The sequence below is a fragment of the Anser anser genome (genome assembly GCF_964211835.1).
Source record: "Anser anser genome assembly, chromosome: 3".
In the NCBI taxonomy this organism is placed as follows: Eukaryota; Metazoa; Chordata; class Aves; order Anseriformes; family Anatidae; genus Anser; species Anser anser.
In genome coordinates this window covers 109,337,550-109,356,432 of record NC_139722.1, presented here as the reverse complement: position 1 = coordinate 109,356,432, position 18,883 = coordinate 109,337,550, and the positions used below count along the sequence as shown (strand labels likewise).

The following is an 18,883-nucleotide window of genomic DNA, read 5'->3' as shown; positions in this document are numbered from 1 at the left end:
GGCTGCTCGGGGCTTGGACTGGCGTACGCTTCGCTGGGTTAGAAACTGGCTGGATAGCCGGGCCCAGAGAGTTGTGGTGAATGGAGTCAAATCTGGTTGGAGGCCGGTCACTAGTGGTGTCCTCCAGGGCTCGGTACTGGGGCCGGTCCTCTTTAATATCTTTATCGATGATCTGGATGAGGGCGTCCAGTGCACCCTCAGTAAGTTTGCAGATGACACCAAGCTAAGTGCGTGTGTCGATCTGCTCGAGGGCAGGAAGGCTCTGCAGGAGGATCTGGATAGGCTGGAGCGATGGGCTGAGGTCAACTGTATGAAGTTCAACAAGGCCAAGTGCCGGGTCCTGCACCTGGGGCGCAACAACCCCAAGCAGAGCTACAGGCTGGGAGATGAGTGGCTGGAAAGCTGCCTGGCCGAGAGGGACCTGGGAGTATTGGTTGATAGTCGGCTGAATATGAGCCAGAAGTGTGCCCAGGTGGCCAAGAAGGCCAACAGCATCCTGGCCTCCATAAGAAGCAGTGTGGCCAGCAGGTCTAGGGAAGTGATTGTGCCCCTGTACTTGGCTCTGGTGAGGCCGCACCTTGAGTACTGTGTTCAGTTTTGGGCCCCTCGCTACAGGAAGGACATGGACGTGCTCGAGCGAGTCCAGAGAAGGGCGACCAAGCTGGTGAGGGGTCTGGAGAACAAGTCTTACGAGGAGCGGCTGAGGGAGCTGGGCTTGTTCAGCCTGGAGAAGAGGAGGCTCAGGGGCGACCTTATCGCTCTCTACAGTTACCTTAAAGGAGGCTGTAAAGAGGTGGGGGTTGGTCTGTTCTCCCACGTGCCTGGTGACAGGACGAGGGGGAATGGGCTAAAGTTGCGACAGGGGAGTTTTAGGTTGGATGTTAGGAAGTACTTCTTTACCGAAAGGGTTATTAAGCATTGGAATGGGCTGCCCAGGGAGGTGATGGAGTCACCATCCCTGGAGGTCTTTAAAAGACGTTTAGATGTAGAGCTTAGCGATATGGTTTAGTGGAGTACTTAGTGTTAGGTCAGAGGTTGGACTCGATGATCTTGAGGTCTCTTCCAACCTAGAAATCTGTGTGATACTGTAAAAAAAACATGGTGTATTTTTTGGTCATGAAATTTCTTTATAATATTCCCTGTAGGGGGTTTGATCATGGTCTAGTCACCTTCTCCATAGTTCACTAGAGCTCTGGGGAGGTCTCTGGAGCAAAGCGAGTTTCCACCAATTAATTCAGGTGATTAAGTGATCATCAGTGTGGTTTGGATAAGGAAAATCTTATGGAGTAAGACCTATCTGAGCGCAAGGATAACCCTGCTGTCCTCAGCTGTACAAGACAAGATGAATCCAATTTTTGTCCTTCCCTATTTGTAGCAGTAAGAGACAAAGTAGAGTGGGGTGAAGAGTTTTTGTGTTAAAATCAGAGGGACTACCCACAAACTGCTAGGGAGATTTTCAAAATGTGATCAGAGATGGCCACCTGTGCTTCTGTGGGCAGTATATTGCATAAAGAAATTTCCCTTTCTCCTGCATGAGCTGGTTTCATTAGCAAGAAAGCAGTCAGCAATGGTGGTATTAAAGAGATCAGCACTGGACCTCTGAGTAGAGATGAAAGGGAAGCATTTATTTTCTGCAAGACACAGCTGCTGATTTTCTGCAGAATCAGCCAAGCAGCTCTGCACCAGTTATACTTATTTCAATGTCTGCAAAACTTTCTTCTCATGCAGAAGGGATTAACACTTCTTATTTTCAAAGAAGAGATGTGTTTTCAGGAAAAGTAGCAGACAACATCAAACACCTTAGCGGGGATTTCAGAAGGAAAAAGATACCCTCCTTAGGAATTTTTCAGATTTGCAGTATTTATAACATCAAACCCCCCATACAACTGTGCATTAGCTATTTCTGCTGCTCAGATGATACACTGGCTGTAAGATTAGCTATCTGAGGTTTAGGGGTTCTTTGCGAACTGGAACAGTGTAAAGCAAGTGGGACACATGGTTGTAGCTTGCCCGTGATCCTTTGTTTCCTTGCAGTTCTGCTGAGCTTTTATCTTCAGCTAGCTTCCCACAAATGAAGGATTAAAATTTAAGAGCTCTGATGGTTCCTTTTATTAGAGAAAACTGGTTTGTCATGTCCAGTTCTCCTGCTGCAACAATTTCACATGTCAAATTAAGCCATTAAGCTGAAACACAAGAGGATAAAACCATACTCTAGTACACAAACAAAAATTACTAAGAAATAAAGGCATCCTTGTCCACAAAAGGGAAGCTGTTTTGGCATTTCAGGCTCAGGTCAGAGGTGCCCTCCCAGTGGGACACACCACTTAGACCATTCAAGAATGTACCAGCCATGCGAAGGAGCCAGGGCAGTGCTGTCTCAGACAAGGTGGGAATAACCCAGAATGCCCATCAGGCTCAGAGATAGCAGGGAAACAGCTATCAATCCCCTTAATTGTGAGGAGAGAGGGGAATTGTGCAGTCGTATTTGGTATGAACAGATATCCCTCAACCTGACCTGCTAAAACATAGTGTCCCTGGATAGTCTTCCCCACAGGACAAGTTCCCTGCACCCTTAGGAGAAATGCTAGGTTCAGGGCTTGCTTTTTTGTTTTGTTGTTTTGTCTATTTCCTTCCTAACATCTGTACTTCGCAAAGCTATAGGCTTTGCAGAACCCAGGTGGCAAGTTTTTGGTTCTATTAAGGACTGACTTGCACTTGAAGATGCAGCTCATATTTTACTTTCAGAGCATGTAAAAACCGTAGTGTGGTACCCACAGCAGGCAGTTTCCCTGTGTAGCATCACTCCAGAATGTGGCACTGGGTGCCCCAGTGCAGGAAACAGAGATGCATCACAGTTCCCTGCAGTATCCTGTCCTAAGGCTCAAGGTGAAAAAGGAGCGAGAACTCAAGGCTGCTATTGCAGGCTGTAATTGGGGGAAGCAGTTGGCAAGGCACAGACAATTCTTCTGGCTCACACCTTTCAGCTGTCATTAGAACAAAATCCTAAATCAATATTATTGGTCCCCAGAGAGGTTTAGTGGAGCTAAATTAACATAACCTCATAAATGACAGGCTTTCCCATCCATCTCAGTCACTAGCAAGAAACTATCCATTATTGCTCTACAGCAGCAGTCCACAGGAGCAATCCCAGTGCTTCAGGTGCTCCCACATGACCTGTGACAAAAAATCTGGACTTGCCAACTAACTCCACAGCCTTTTTTTCAAAGTCAAACTTTCATCCCTTTATATTTATAGAAAGGACAACACATACATGAATTTATCTCTCTCTGTGAGAGCCTTCCTCGTGACACCCCCTTCATGAGCTTCCCTCTCCAGCAACGGAGATGCCTGTTTGCAGAGCTGAAGGTGAGGATAGACAAGAAGACAATTAAATAACTTGCCAGTGATAATGGGCATAGCTCTTTCCAGGCTTTTCTGCAATATGATGTATATCACCTCTGCTGCCGCAGAGGAACATGTCTTTTTTGCTCCATCCTTCCTCAGTGAGGACTTGTACTCTGTCCTTTTGGTGCTTTCTCAGCCTCCTGTAATACAAACATGAAATAATGCTGTGAGGTGCATCATGACAGAAGCACCTCTCGTCTCCAGGAGCAGCAAGGCCAACAGCAGATGGGATATATATCATCCCATTGCCCTCGTGTGTCATCTGTGATACCCTGGTGCTCTTCTGCACTGGCATGCCACCAGCTGGTCACCACTGACTCAGGGACTGTCGGAACCCATAAAAATAATGCACAAGCAGTGTGCTTTGTGGTAGTTTGTGGGAGCCCTGGAGTCCTCGCTATGCTGGGCACAGGCAAACAAGATGTCCTGGCCCAAAGACTTTAGCATGCAGCCCTGGCACTGCAAAGAGGCAAATTTGAACTGAAACTTCCATGTTTCAAAGCCACATATCAGAGTGTGTTAAAATTTCAGCAGACTCTGAGCAGGGAGATGGCCTTCAGACCCTGTTTACAGTGACCTGGTGTTCTGCACCAGGTGTGTGTGTAGTATAAGGCTCTCTCCAGATCTCAGTAAGAAAGACCCAACAACAAATGGCATAATAAAATAGCTGTTTTACTAAAAACAAAAGTAGGAATATAAAAATACAGGAAAGTAAATCTTTCACCCCCTGAGATGCTGGGAACACCGCTTTCATACAACATTGGACAGACTCTGGATGGATTTTCCTACAGCACGCTGTGCAGATCCCATCCGTGGTCTGCCACCCTCCCATGCTGTGGTGTCCTTTGCTTTGTGTAACCAATGAACCCATACATCTTCTCCTGACAGGCTGGGCTGTTACCTCTGTCTGAACACCCACCAGTGCACAGCACAGTCCAACACAGGGCCGCCAGCAGGTTCCCTTGCAGCAGCTGCTCGTGCAAACCTACAGGCTGCTCAAGCCCTAAGTATGAGCCCTGGTAGGGCAGGCATGGTCTTTTCATGCTGCCTAAATCCTTTAATACAGTGTCTTCTGCAAGGCTTCTACTATACTTCGGTCTACAGTAGGGCAAAGAAGCAAATCACTATCCAACCGGAACCCACACTGTACTGGGGAGAAGATTAATTTACTTCAAAGGCAGGAGGCAATAATGCAGTCTAAAATGGAAATCAATTGATAATTTACAAATGGAAATAGTTATTTTTACAACCTGACATACAGAGGAATGGCTATTTTTTTCTCAAATTTCATACACATTGGAGGAGGGGAGATTTAGCCAACTATTTCATTTTTAGCAAACCAGACAGATGAGTGACTTTTCTAAAATGTCAGAGATGGAAAAGTACTAGTATGTAAAAACTTAATTGCTGACAGATGAGATGATCAGATACTACTTGAAAATTCAGTGTATCATTTCTTTTTTCTGGTTGGTTAAGGAGACTTCCTGTTTTTACACTGTCAAATTCCATAATCTGGTATTTTATCAGTTTTATTGACATCCAAATAAAGGGGTTTTCACAGAAACTCTGTACTGGGGAGATGCATATGCTTACTGGCTGGAGGCACGCACCATGCAAATCCTGAGCCTGCTGACTCTTTTCCCGCTCCAGGAAGGGCTCTGAGAAAGATGTTGAGATGCAGGCAAACAGCAAATAGAAGGTATTCATGTCCCTAAAGATGTATCCCCTTCCCTTTGCAGAAGGATGCTTGTTGTATGGGCCGGAGCTTTAGTTTGGTGTTGACACTGGTGGGGCACCTCTGTGTAAAGCTGCTGTACAAGGGGACCCTGCTTAGTTATATTAGCATCTTCCAAGACAAAGAAAAGTCACAGAGAGCTTTCTCTTGAAGTCATGGAGTCTACAGGGTATTTTGAGCTGACCAGAACCACCACTACCAGTTAGTTCTCTGAGCTGGAGCTTTTTCTTAGTGTTTGAGTTGGAAGAAAAGATGTCAGAGACAGACTGTGAAATACGTGGGGTTCGTTAGGGAGTTCAGATAAACTGCAGGGATACAGAGCAGGCTGGGAAAGGTATTTTCCTCATTTGGAGGAGAAAAAGAGCTCTTTGCCTTCTCTAGAATTTTATTTATAGAAAGGGTTGGACAAGAAAGAACAGACGCACCTCAAGTTTGGGAAAAAATTACTGTACATGTAACCTAGTTTTCTATGCTAGGAAATGATGTTTATTAGTTATTTGTTGCTCTCACTTTTCAGTATGCATCACAGATATCTTGTTAATTTTGAACAAAGCCCATCATGATGAAAAATAAACCATTTGTATGTACATAAAGCTTTTCAGACTTGGAGGTCTCAGGTGTTTTCATTATCTTTTTAAATATCTCAAGGTCATGGGGATACGATGAATAAGCGAGACTAAACTGCATTTTATTGTTCATGGGAGTTTGCAGAATGCACAGCAATTTTCTCCATTGGAGATAGACTATTGTGTCGTGTAACAGTGAATTAAAGATAGCACAGAATCAAAGCAAGATGCATCTCGCTTGTATTGTCAGGGAGGTGATTTTATAATGACAATCAGCTTGCTGAAAGTCCTATAATTGCTCTGTTCTGCAGGGTCACTTTTATGTTTTCCTGTCTGATTGTTTTAGGGAGGGTTTGATTCAGTTTTCTTAGTTTGGAATGTGTTTGTATGAAAGAGTATAGGGCAGAGAACTGGGACTGCAAGTATCTCCCTTGCCTGTCTTTTGTCACTGCCTTGTATCTTCCAGAAAGGCTCTTTCCAGGCAGTGCCTCCACCCTTGAACAAAGAAGGGAGAAGCTATGAAATGCACACATACCCATCCCCGAGGTTTTTGAGTGTGGGCTCTTAACTCTGAATTATCCTCTGAGCAGTCCTGCTAGGACGTGCTGTATTTGGGAGCAAATCTCCCTTAAGTGTCATCAGACAGAGTTGCAAGCTTTGACTGTAGCATGCAGAAGGCTGGGATAAGAATCTCTCACCCTCTGGGAGCAGATATCAAGTCAGCAGACGCAGGAGGGCCTCCCAGGGGAAGGTGCATGGCAGTACAGACCCACAGACAGGAGCAGAAGTGGGCAGAGGGCCTGCCAGCTCTAGCCTGGAGTGGGCATGGAGCTTGGTGAGGATGTGACATGTGAGAGGAGGCAGGCTGAAGCTCTGACGCTTTGGAGTTCAAGCCCTTAGCTCCCCACAAAATGCCATTCCTTCCTCACTCAAGACCCGCTGAACTGCCTTAGGAGTTTTCATGGACTTATAGAATCATAGAATATCCCAAGGTGGAAGGGACCCACAAAGATCGTAGAGTAACTCCTCAGGGGATCATCTGTTGAGTCGAACTGTAGAAGACAGAACTGGGAACTTTTGTGGACTTCTGGAACGAAAGTGGTCATGGTGGATTTTTCCATGTCTTTGTTTTAAAAAACTGATTTAGTATGTGCAGTGACAAGACACTTCAAAAAAAAAAAAAAAAGCTCTTTTTAAAGTGCCAAGAAGGAACACAGAGCTTAGCTGGAAGAAAAATGAAACACTTACAAAGCAAAGAACACAGATAATAAATGGGTCCAGAGGAATCAGCCTTGAATGACTGCATGCCACATTTTGGGTGGAAAACTGGTGACTGGCTCATTGTTAAAACAGTCCATATTTCTTGTGGGAAGTAACCATGCAGAGTAGTAACACTAATGCAAATAGAAATTCTCTCCAGAAATGATTTCTGAGAACGCCAACAGTATTAAAATAGTTGCTTGCTCTCTCCAAATAGACACCACTGAGATAATGAAGAACTTCAAAATTGGTGTAATTCCAGCAATGAGCCTGTAACTTTCCTCTCCAGGCAGACTGATGATTGATTTACTAAGTAAGATAAAAAGAAGGAAAAAAAAATTAAAGCCATGCAGATCTACGACAGTGAGGCAAGTAGGGTTGGATTTTGCTGTCCATAAGATGAGAAATCATGGCCAGGTATTTCTGCTACCAGGGAAGATCTGAGAGGGTAGAAGAAAGAAGGAGGGAAAGAGTTTGGGCTGGGAATCCAGTTTACTTCCTCTAGATGTTGGTGAGGTTACAGGGAGTGCTTTCCTTCTGTTTCCTGCCACAGCTATGTTTTCTGTCCTTGCTTTCCCTTCCTGTGCTCCCCAGCACTGAACTGACTCCAGAGGGCTGAGCATTACCAGCCGGCTACCATTACCCACAGCAGCAGCAGCTGCTGCCACGTGCTGAAATGAGTATGAGGCCTCAGAGGTCCCAGGGATGTCAGAGGGGGCTTCTGGGCCCCAACAGGCACACACTGTGCATATGGAGATAGTGGCTGCAGGCAGAAAGTCTGATGAGAGTTGGGCAGTGCTGGCTCTTGTGTATGAGCTGTGGGGAGCTGCACAGAGCTGGCCCTGAGGGAGTGCTGTGGTGATTTGTGTGTGAGAAGGGCGGCCATCTTCTCCATTTGCCAGCAGTCTCAGGCCGCAGTCCTGAGTGTCTGTCCTGTTTGTTTTTGTATAAACCTGCCCAGCACCTTGAGATCTCTGAGGCCAACTAGTGCTTTGAGATCATTAGGAGCATGGTCACAGAATCACAGAATATCCCAAGTTGGAAAGGACCCACGAAGACCATTGAGTCCAGCTCCTGACTCCACACAGGACTACCTAAAAATTAAATCACATGTCTAAGCTTATTGCCCAAATGCTTCTTGAACTTTGGCAGATCTCTCTGCAAGGCCTTTCCACCTTCTAGGGAGTCAACAGCTGCTCCTAATGTAGTATCATCTGCAAACTTAGTGGTCAAGACCAGGTGAGGGCCTTGCTCTGCAGCAGCCAAAAACTGTCTACATGGCCAGGCCAGTCTGGAACAAATGGAGGTGGCCGGCCAGCCCGAGCTTCCTGCAGGTGAGGCTGCTGGTGGAAGGCTGCAACATCTGTAGCCCATATGCTCCTTGGTGGAGGAGGGCGGGAGATCTACCTTTGGTAGGTGTGCTCAGGTGGAGTCAGGCAAGGGGGTGGAGGAGCTGCAGGAGAACGTTATCAGACTATGCTGTAATAGGGAGGGGAGACAAGAAATAGAGTATTACTTGAGGTTGCAAGAGGAAATTTAGAGCTTTGTGGCAGAGGCCTGCAAGGGCTACCAGACAAAGGGCATCAACAGCAAGCAGATAACACCTTGGGGAAGGAGGCATCGTGGTTTCTGGTAACTTGTGGCAACAGTATGACTCTCTTCCACCTATTACCTCAACTGTACCAACAAGTAACAGATATGAAGTATTGGTAGTGTATGAAGTCAATGAGAAGGATTTACAGGAAGAAGCCACACCATCTGTATATGCTAAAAGCCACAAAAGGGAGGGTTGAGTTCTAGCAGTGGGAGACACTCTACTGGGACGTACTAGATAAGCACCAGTAGCCATGACTTCAGGGGCTGGGCTTGTGGCACAGAAAATTTCCTGAGTCCTTCATGAAAGCTTACAGTTAACACGGCTAAGCTGTTCTTTGCAGGGGGATTTGGCATTGCTCAAGGCAAGCTAATTTATATTGCACCTAGCTATTGCTTCGCATAGGTCTTAGGCTTCTTGTTTGAATAAGCTTTCCTCTGCATTGTATCAACAACTTTGTGATCAAGTATTGCATCTGAATTGTTTCATTTCACACCTGGCTTCTTTTCTTTATTAATACTATTTTATGCATTTAAATTTCAGGGGAAGCTAAACAGAAGACAGTGTAGCAAAGCACATCTAACAGACTTGTTTGTCAGTGTCATTTAAGTTGATGCTGTCTCTCCTTAGTCAGAAAGCTGCCCATTGATTGCCGGAGGAAGCTTTCCTTGAGCCTAAAGAGACTTTCAGATCACCTGTTCTGACTGTCCGTGTCTTATATGTTTAGGTTGTCACTCGTTCCCTTGGGGCCCTGAGCTTTTTTTTTTTTTTTTTTTTTGCTAGAAGGAAAACACCCAGATATGGGTCCCCTGGGACAAGGGATCTCACTTTCATTGGAAACTGCAGCCTATGGCCTTCGATTCTAGCTTTGTATGTCTCTCTTGGACCAAGATTATTCTGAGAGTTGGTGTTTCTCTTATTCTGTGTAGTGCTGTGCAGATGAAAAATAGTGGTCAGATAACTCATTGGCCATTTTAGTAAATGACTCTTTATTAAAAGACTTTATTAAATGAGAAAAGGCTCATAGGCCGTCTGCTGGGCGGGCTTGCACGCACATGCATTGTGTGCAATGGCTCAAGTGGGACCTTGCAGGGCTGTCTTCTGGATTATTAGCATCAGGTGGTATCTCAAGAGTATCCCAAGCTTGACATCAGGCATAAGGCTTCATTTATATGTTAATAATATGACTGGCATCAGTATCTTTCTGTTCAGTTGAGAATAAATCGATTTCGAGCATAAATAACTAATAATGATTGTTGGCAGAGTTTAAACACTCAAGAGATGATTACTGCAGCTACCCAGGGCTGGAAGTCACCCAGTGCCTAGATAGCCTAGAGTAAACAGGCAAAGGAACCTTGAGAAGTGAAAAGAGAAGTGCTTGTAAGGCTAAGACTACCAGGTTTTAGAGTTCTTAGTCCAGGGGATGGCTGAACCTTCCTTGATTACTGTATTTTCTGGGAGTAAAAAGCAGCCCTACCTGTCTCTAGGACACTGAAAACTGTGAGCGGAAGAAGGGAGATGGCTGTGGGTGGGATGTGTTTTCCAGTTTGCTGTTATCTGTGAGAGAAGGGCTGGGGCTAGAGTTTAAGTTCTTGCAGTCTTACGGTGTTGATAGATGTCTGCAACAAAAGTCGAACAACATGGCTTTGCTGTTTCTTGGACTCAGCTCTGCTGTGCCTGCTAAAAAAGCTTTTGTGAGGTGTGTGCAGGGAGTGTTAATCTTTTCTGCTCAGAGCTGGGCAAAGTAAAACCATTTCCTTTCAAGGTCATCTGCAAGATGCTGCTGAATTTTCAGGCTTGATAGTGTTGGAGAATGTTGGGACTCCAAGCGTGTAATAATGCAAGCACAATTTAAGACAGGTCAGAGGGAAGCTTTATTAACTACAGTAATAGTGAGAGATGCTCAGGTAGGTTTCTACCTTCTGCTTCCCTGTTCTCTGCCAGGTGATTGCAGAGATCTGACTTACACAGTTTCAAAGAAATGACAGAGGTGAAGGGAAAAAAAAATCATGTTAATGTTAATACAGCCAGGTGTGCTGGCTTTCTGGACTATCACTTATATGTTAACAAGGTCAAGTACTCACACCTCAGAAAGATGGACTCCTAAATGCCTTGTTAACTGCCACAATTATTTTCCTACCACAATGGTAACGAGGGTTTGTTCAAAGAAAAGCTCTAGTTAACTTCGTCCAGCCCTTTTTGGCTTCCAGTCTTTGGTAGAAAAGGAAGAACCAGAAAACAGCTTTGTCAAAAGATACCTCTGCTCTGTTGCTCGGAAAAGACAAACTTTTCTGGGAAGGCTGATGCCTGGGTTAGTAAAATCGGGAATGTTTTTTCTGAGATTTAAGCTTCCTTTCTCATCAAAGGCCATGTCTACACAGTTATTCACTTAGAGATATCAATTAGCCAGAATAGCGGTGGATTAGAGCCAGGTGCTAAGAACTAACCCCCTGCTCATGTGGTTTATTGACTCTGGTAGAAAGCATGTTGATTTATAAGAGCACTGCTAAAAGGAGATCCAGGTCTTAATGAGGTCCTTTAAAGCAGGGAGTTATTTATGAGGGTCGCTTGAGTTGAGAGCAAGGGTACAGCCTCCAGGTAATTAAGAATGGGTGAATAGTTGAAATAAGTGCTGCAGTCAGTAGCTTAGCAAGGCACCTGCTCCTGCAGGCCTGACTTGGCCATCCCATTTTTTTGTTTAGGTGGTGTTTTTGAGAGTCAAATTAGAATACAGCTTTGCCCCCCCTCTCTTGAGGGGAAGCCAGGGAGATGCTTTCTGAGTGGCAATCTTGTAAGGAAGGGTGCTGCTCTTAGCCTCTCCAACCTCTGCTGGTAAACTGCGCAGGTGATTTTTCAACTACCCCAGTTTCTCAAATGCTAAATCTTTCCCCAGAAGGCCAGACCACTTAGGAGATCTCCAGATTTGGATCCATGTAGACCATGTGTCCATGCTTTCTTAGTTCTGCGTAAAGTCCATTAGAAGTCCATGAGTCCTTGAGCTGAGGTTGAAAACCACTGCCACAGATAGAGACAGAGAAGCAAGTTGCTGTAATATGGCGCAGTGAGGAAACTAAACTTTGTTGTAATTTGTCAAATTATAACTTTCTGTTGTGGTGATTTCTAAAAGAGCTTGCTTCATAGGTCAGAATTTTGTGCTGAACGCTCAGGTGTGTGTTTTTGCAAGTTTATGTGAGAATAAATTACGTCTTGTCCCTCTTCTGTCATGTCATGGGTGGGCACTGTAAACAGTAGTAATGAGGATCTCTGTTTGTAGTACATATGATTAATCTCCACCAAGTAAAATTAAGGTAGGCTTAATTTTATTTTTAACCTTTTGAATGTTTTCAGAGTAGGTGGTTTAATTAAAAATGAGATGTGGATGAGCTGGAACACCTGCATTTGCTTTTGTGATATATCCAGATCTGGGAGTGAATTGTAGGTGTACCTTTTTCATAGGGCCACTGAAGGGCACAGAATAAAAGAAAGCAGCCAGTGGAGGCTGAGAACGCTGATTCTTCTTAGCGCTGCATTGCACCTGCAGATGCGAGCTGGAAAGTGTGCTGCATATTGAAATGGCAGGGAGTACTTGGAGCAGTTCTCTAACCTATATAGGCAGGCATGTATTTAACTATAGGCATATGACTGTTGAATAAGGTTTGGTATTCATTAAAAAAAAAAAAAAATCTGTGCAGAAGTGATGGCCTCTCCCTCCGTGCCCTGAGGTGTCAGATGAGCTTTCCTAAGGCCTCACTTGTGCAGTCAGGTACTAATGGGTCAGTCTTGGCACGGTGCAGAGCTATCTTGGGCCAAGTTTGATGGGAGGTTAGAGTTGCTGTTGTGTTCACTCCTCTCCTGTAACTCCTGCCTCCTACCCAGCACCCTGGTGAAAAGGAAAAGGTCACTCCAAATTTACTCTCCAGACCTTCCCATGCATGGCTTGGAAGTGGGAAAGCCTGTGATTAAAGGCAAATGGTAGCAGATGTTGTGAACACTTAGTGTCTTGCTGTTTTCACTTCCCAAGAAGCCATTCTCAAGCCTTTCTGATGAATTTTGTTTAACCTGCAGGTGGCCTACGCAGATATGAGGAACTGCTGTGCATCGCTTCTTCAGGCCAGTAAAAAGGATTTTTTTTTTTCTTCATAATGGTTGATGGACTGACCAAACTCAGATTTGCTAGAAAAAAACTTTTTTTTCCTCTTGCTTTGGATCCTAGATTTATTCCTACAGTGCTTTAGAATTGTATTATATAGAGGAAAATCAATGGAAATACTTGAGCAACAGGTTTATTATAGAGAAATAGGGTACTCTATTTCTTTCCCAGTCTTGCTGTGGAATGAATGTCATATTTCCTGAAAATTAAATATAGTGATGTGCACTGAATACCACTGAATGTGCAGATTTCTGAGTGAAATTGTTACAAACAGATCTTTGGGAATCATGCACGGCTTCAATGAGGATCTTAAATTGTCAAACACATCTGAAATATTGCAGAAAATTTAAAGAAAGTGGTCAGAAATGTTATGTGTGTTTTGTATTTCTGTGAACATTTTGAAGGGTGAGGAGTCAGCAGTGTTTAAATAGCAAGTGTCCTGCTTGGGATAGTGCGGAATGTCTGCTCAAGCCAGAATTATGGCTTAGAAAACTCCTGTCTTTCCTGAAAATGCTCTTATCAGGACCTTGCTTTGATCTCCGTGCTTCATGGCTTTGCAGGGATGACTGAGATATTATTAGCTGTTGAGATAAGAAGCCCAGTTTCTTTCTACAACACTATTGTTCTTCATCTCTGCTATCTTAAAGAGCACCGTTCAGCTAAATATAGCAGCAGTGGTGCCTAACCTCAGGGGTTTAACCAGAGCGTGTGTGAATGTTAGAAAGGAGCAATCCTACTCTGAGTTTTGCTAGCAAATGTGCCTAGAGGAGGTGTTGGAGATGGTGGGGGTAAGGCTGGGGAAGTACCTAGCTCAGGATACATTAGAAAGAGATGTGGTTTAAGTTGTCCATCCTCTGACAGGGAGTGGGAGTCTCTGACAAGCCACTGGGAGAGGGAACTTCTGTGTGAATTTGTAAGGGGACAGGGTCTGCTCTGTTATTTCAGCAGGTAGGTGAAGCCGAACTCAAGCTTAGAGTGAGGCCAGCAGCCTGGCAGGGGATGTTGCATTCTCATTCTAGTGCTGTACAACAGTGACTCAGCTCTGTCTCACTGGACAAGCTGGAGAGGGAAAGGAATTGCCCTGTGGGACTACAGCCTTGCTTCAGCCCTGCTGGGCTTGCTTTCTTTTCCTCAGAAAGCATTCATCAGAAGACACGCTGAGACATCTCTGTGTCCTGCAGCCAGTGCCCCAGCCATACAACATCTCTGCAGACAGCTTTGCTGTTAAGAGCCAGTTTTCCAGCTACACAGCTTGTGGCATTTTTGGTGTTTGCCAAGCAAACCTTTGGAGGGGGGGAAAAAAAGCCTTGGGAGGAAGGCATGAACTCTTGGTAAGCTTTCGTGAGCTTGTTGGCTGCATCATGAATATATGTGGTTCAGACACAGAACAAGGATGCTGGTGAAAGCAGTTCTGCCACAGCCTTAAACATAGTGGTGCAAAGCCTGATGCTGAAATATTGCAGGCTGCCTTATTTTACACCCTCTGTCATGTGGTTTAATTTGTAGTAAGTCTGAACATAGGCAGCTGCTAAATCCACATGTAGTTGACTACAAACAGGCTGAAAGCTCTTTCTTAAACCTATTCATGCTGTAGAGATAGTGCTATCAACACGGTGCTCTCATGTGCATGCTAGATGTGTTATCTTGTGCTAGTGAGAAAACTCAGACCCCTAGCACTTTCACTTAACAAGTAAGTAAGCTGCTTATATATCATCCAGCCAGTCCTGATTAAAGTGACTCTTCTCTGCTTGTCCCCAGAAGGACATAAATAAATGTAAATTCAGACACGTTCCTTGCTTAGGGACATATCCTTGTGAAGATGCACACTGTAGGATTATTTTTTTTCCCCTAAACTCCATTGATTGTATTCTTCAGTCTCAACTGAAAAAGTCCTCAGGATTTTAAGGGGGATTGTAGGGGTGGTGATGGGGGGAACAACTGGTTTTATTAGCAGCACAGAGTTTGGGAGGGAAGGAAGCCCTTAGCAGTGCTTGGATCTCACGGGGAGCTGTAGGATTCTGCCAGTGGGAATAGGGCCAGTCCCTCCTCCTAACATGTAGAAGGGAAGGCAATGTAGTAGTTGGGGAAGGGTTTTGGGGGAATCTAGGAACCTGCAAATTACTCAGGGTTGATCCATTAAAGACTGTGGCTGCCAGGTGCTTCTCCAGGCAGAAAAGCCCAAACTCTACATGTACCACAGCCATTTCTTTTCTTTTTTTCTTTTTTTTTTCAACAATGAAATCGATCACTTGCCAATGGGCTGGAGAGGAGTATCAACTGCTCCCGAATCTTCAGGAGGTGTCCTAGTATATGCCTCAGTACCGCCAAGGAGGGAGGGTCGTGCAGGCTAGTCGAAGGTTGAGCTGTGTGCTAACAGGATCCCCTTGGCTCTGCTACAGCAAGAAAGATCTTTGCTGCCCTCCCCAGAGGGAAAGGCCTCTGCCCAGCTGTGCAGAAGAGAAGCCCTTCCTCTGTCCTCCTCTGGAGATCACCTCCTGTTCCTCTGGTTGATGTCCCACCCTCTGCAAGGCTCTCCTTCCTCCAGGACCAGCACAAGCAGAGCAAGGGCAGGCTGTGGTGCAAAGGGGCGGGGAGCATTTTAGCAGCTCAGACTAATGAGCTAGTCCTGCTCACTCGCTCTTCAGAAAGTTCACATTGGCAAAATTAGCTCTTGAGGAAAAATGAGAGTGCAATTTTAAGTGTCCTATGAGACTTCTAAAAGCACAGGTTGTGTTTGCACATCCAGAACTGCAAATGTTTTGATGATCTCCAGATTAATTGAAGGATGTTTCAGTCTGATTTAATTTGCTTATTGCCCTGCTGCCAAATTATTTATCTCTGATATGAGTGGATGCCTTTATGCTTTTTATCCTAATTATTGATAAGTAAGCATCAGCAGTAAGTAATAGTGCCTACACCCTCAGAGGGTGAGATTTTTTTTTTAATTGATCAGGACTTCACAGAGTATGAATGGTGATGGTGAGACCATGATATTTTAGGGCTAGGAAAGCAGTCATCTTAGGGGATTTATCCTGCCCAAGGTCTGGGACTCCAGCAGGCTTCATTTCCAGCTCATCAGTTCTGTGAAAATCACCACAGAACTGTCGTGAAGCCAGGCTGGTTTGGGGATCTGGGTGAGGGTGGGCTAGGGGTCAATTCTACAAGTCCTGTAGAGTCATAGAATGGTTCAGGCTGTAAGGGACCTTAAAGACCACCTGGTTCCAACCCCCCTGCCATGGGCAGGGACACCTCCCACTAGATCAGGCTGCCCAAAGCCCCATCCAGCCTGGCCTTCAGGGATGGGGCATCCACAGCTTCTCTGGGCAGCCTGTGCCAGTGCCTCACCATCTGCATAGCAAAGAATTTCTGCTGAAATCTTAAATACGCTGTGTCTACACAGCTCTCCTGCCAGGTAGGGTGTGCATCAGGCCAAACTTAGAACATAAGGCAAGTGCTGCAGACCCCTGTGGACCAAAACAGCTGTTGTGCAGTGCAATGTCTCCCTCTATATAGAAAACATCTTTCTCCTGCAGAAAGGATGCTTTTAAAATGCATATGTGCATGGACGTTTCCAACCTCTGGGTGACCTGTTGGAGGACTTATGGAGAATAGGTATTTAGGAAGGTTGTTGGGAAAAGATCTGAGTGTTTTTGGTGGTGGTAGAGTAGACTGGAAGATGACATGGGGAGCTTAATGTGTTTAGTTGGGAGGCTTTGAGATAGTGGTCCAAAAGCTGTGAGCAGCCAACTTTTCTGCTCTGAAGAAGGCCTGTTCCTATTACAGCTGTCTGCTCCTCTAGGTGCTCACTTCTGTGCAGGGATTTAGCATGAACCTGGGATAGCTGTGATGTTGTGGTATGGGATTTCTGATCGGTGTGGTACATGATTTGTGTTGGAATTGGCTCTCAATTTCTGGCAGCTGCCCTCCTTTCTCAAATCCAGCCGCTGGTAAGTAGAGCAGTTGCACGTTCAGCTTCCTGATTCAGTATGAACAGGGTTAATGGAAAAAAAAAAGGTGTTAATGTTTGGCAGTTACATGTTCTTCATACAAAACTGTCCTTCTAGGCACTCTTCCAGAATTTAGATAACTTCTTAACAAGAATTTTGTCACTTCCCAGTGAGCTGTGTGAGCCTAGCATGTATCAGAATACATAATACTCATTTTAACTGCAGGACTTTATGGTGATAAGGAATATTAAAAATAATAATAATAAAAAGATCCTTGACTTTAAAAAAAATAGCAAGATCAAGAGTTTAAATGCGAGAAGGTCAGATCTTGCCCCCTGTTGAACTACCTAATTAACCTAATGCTCCAACTAACTTCCAGTTTTTCCAGCACGATAGAAAATGTTTTACAATCCGAAAAGGTTATGGAGGTGGAAATACTGGGCTTTCTGATCTAATTCTGTAATGGGGACAAATAATGAAGAAGCAGAAATGAATACTGTGGAACTCATGCGTGAGGATTAGTTTTGGTCCCTTTCTCAGATGTGGTGCAGTTGCACAAAATAGGTGAAGAGGAAAACCGAGGTTATCAGCCAGGACCAAGCACCCTGTCACAGTGCGACAGTTAAAATGGATAAATAAACCTGTTAAATACAGAAGAGTGATTTTAGAGTACAGGAATACTCTGACAGCTGAAGCTCTGAATAAATGAATTGTTTATTTATATTATTTTTCCTGCACACTAAAACATACCTCTCCAGGTAGGACCACACAGGCTACTGATGGCATCAGCTAGAGGATCACTAAATGGAGCCCCAGGTGAATATGCTGGAGGAGACGGTGCTGGAGCAGGGGAGGCTGTGTGCCTCAGACACACTTCTTCCTGTGTCAAGCATCCCAGACTGAGGTTGATAGAGCTGTAGCAGTGTCTGAACATGCAGGCCAGCACCATAACCCGTAGCTAATTTTGCCTTTCCAGGGCATCTCCTCAAGGTCTTGTCTTCACTTCCAGCTTTTCCTTGCTCTGGCTGCAGTGTTGAGAAGAAAGGTGTGCACCTTGGGTGGCAGTTGCCAAGCCTGCTGAGAAGAGCAGGCTTCCTGAGGGGTTTTTGTGCTCCACAGCTGCTGCCGTGTTGCTGCCCTGCAGGCAAAGTCTGTAGGGTAGGTCTGGGAGCTCAGCAATATTTGGAGCTGTAGCATCTGTCACTATGTCTCCTGGTGAACAGGGAGCATTATCAGGTGTCTTGGTGGTTTCAATGAGCCTGGCTGCGGATGGAGACCAAAGAGAGACAGCAGGAGGTCGGAAGAGTAAGCATTACATGCATGTATCTTGAATTTCCTCAACTTCCTAGCATCTTTGTAGAGGCTTAGTCTGGAGAGGGATACCAAGCCTAGACTAATTCTCACCCAAGCACAAACCCTCTCCTTTTCTGGGGCGAAAAAGGGAGTTGTTCTCTAATAATGAGTAAAAGCTTATTTATGCCTAGTGTGGCTGGATAGAGCATTGCCTCAGTTACAGCTCTGGCACAAGGGCTGCTGGCCTTCCAGTTGTCTCTGCAAGGAAGGGGAGGTGCCCTGCCTATTTAGGGAAAATTTCCAGAACTGAATTTTCAGTGAAAATCCTGAAGTTCTCTGGCTTTCTTTTCTGTCCTCTCGAAGTAGAAAGGATTTATCTTCTTTATGAAAACCTGCAGTTCAACATCTCTATCTAGACATGCTTTTAATTGGGATGATCAGGGAAAGCTGGACAGTGATGATTTGGGGACAATGAACAGAGCCTGTTCTATCTATGGATTCTTCCTGTCTGTTTTGTGGAAGGACTTAAACCCAGCATGTGAGGGGTTTCAGACCACCACATTAGCCATGGATACGTCTGTTGTTGCGGAGCGTATGGCCTCTCGATGGGCAAACCAAGCTAAGCAGGTTTGAGAGAGTGCTTGGTAACCTCCCAGCTGCTGCAATTTTGCGCTTTCCTTTTCTAAATACGCCTCTGGAAGGAACGTCTGATGCAGCAGTTCTTGTTTTCGTGTCCTGATTGCGCAGCTGTCATTTCAAGTCTGCTTGGCAGCGTGACAAGATCAATAACACAGAGAGGTATAAGTGGGTATTTCACCACTCTCCGCACTTGAATAAATTGACTGATTGTTCTGTAATTTACACACTAGATGAAGGACTGCTGAGTCAGGTACCCATGGGTACTCGTGCCAGCACATTGCTAGAAGCAAGCCA

General features: G+C 45.0%; 1 protein-coding gene and 1 long non-coding RNA gene across 2 annotated transcripts in view; both read left to right on the top strand.

Annotated features, from left to right (window-relative positions):
* The window catches only part of LOC310895925 (uncharacterized protein), a gene marked incomplete at its 3' end in the record, with an annotated part of 57,438 nt that extends 55,395 nt beyond the window's left edge, over positions 1-2,043 (top strand). Inside the window, exon 10 of the mRNA XM_083827641.1 lies at positions 2,035-2,043. Within this exon, the coding sequence (XP_083683767.1) occupies positions 2,035-2,043 (9 nt within the window). The remainder of the gene's footprint in view (positions 1-2,034) is intronic.
* A 6,272-nt stretch (positions 2,044-8,315) lies between these two features.
* Positions 8,316-18,883, top strand: part of LOC310897887 — a 60,095-nt gene continuing 49,527 nt past the window's right edge. Inside the window, exons 1-2 of the long non-coding RNA XR_014582664.1 lie at positions 8,316-11,158; positions 12,626-12,670. This is a non-coding gene — a long non-coding RNA (uncharacterized lncRNA). The remainder of the gene's footprint in view (positions 11,159-12,625; positions 12,671-18,883) is intronic.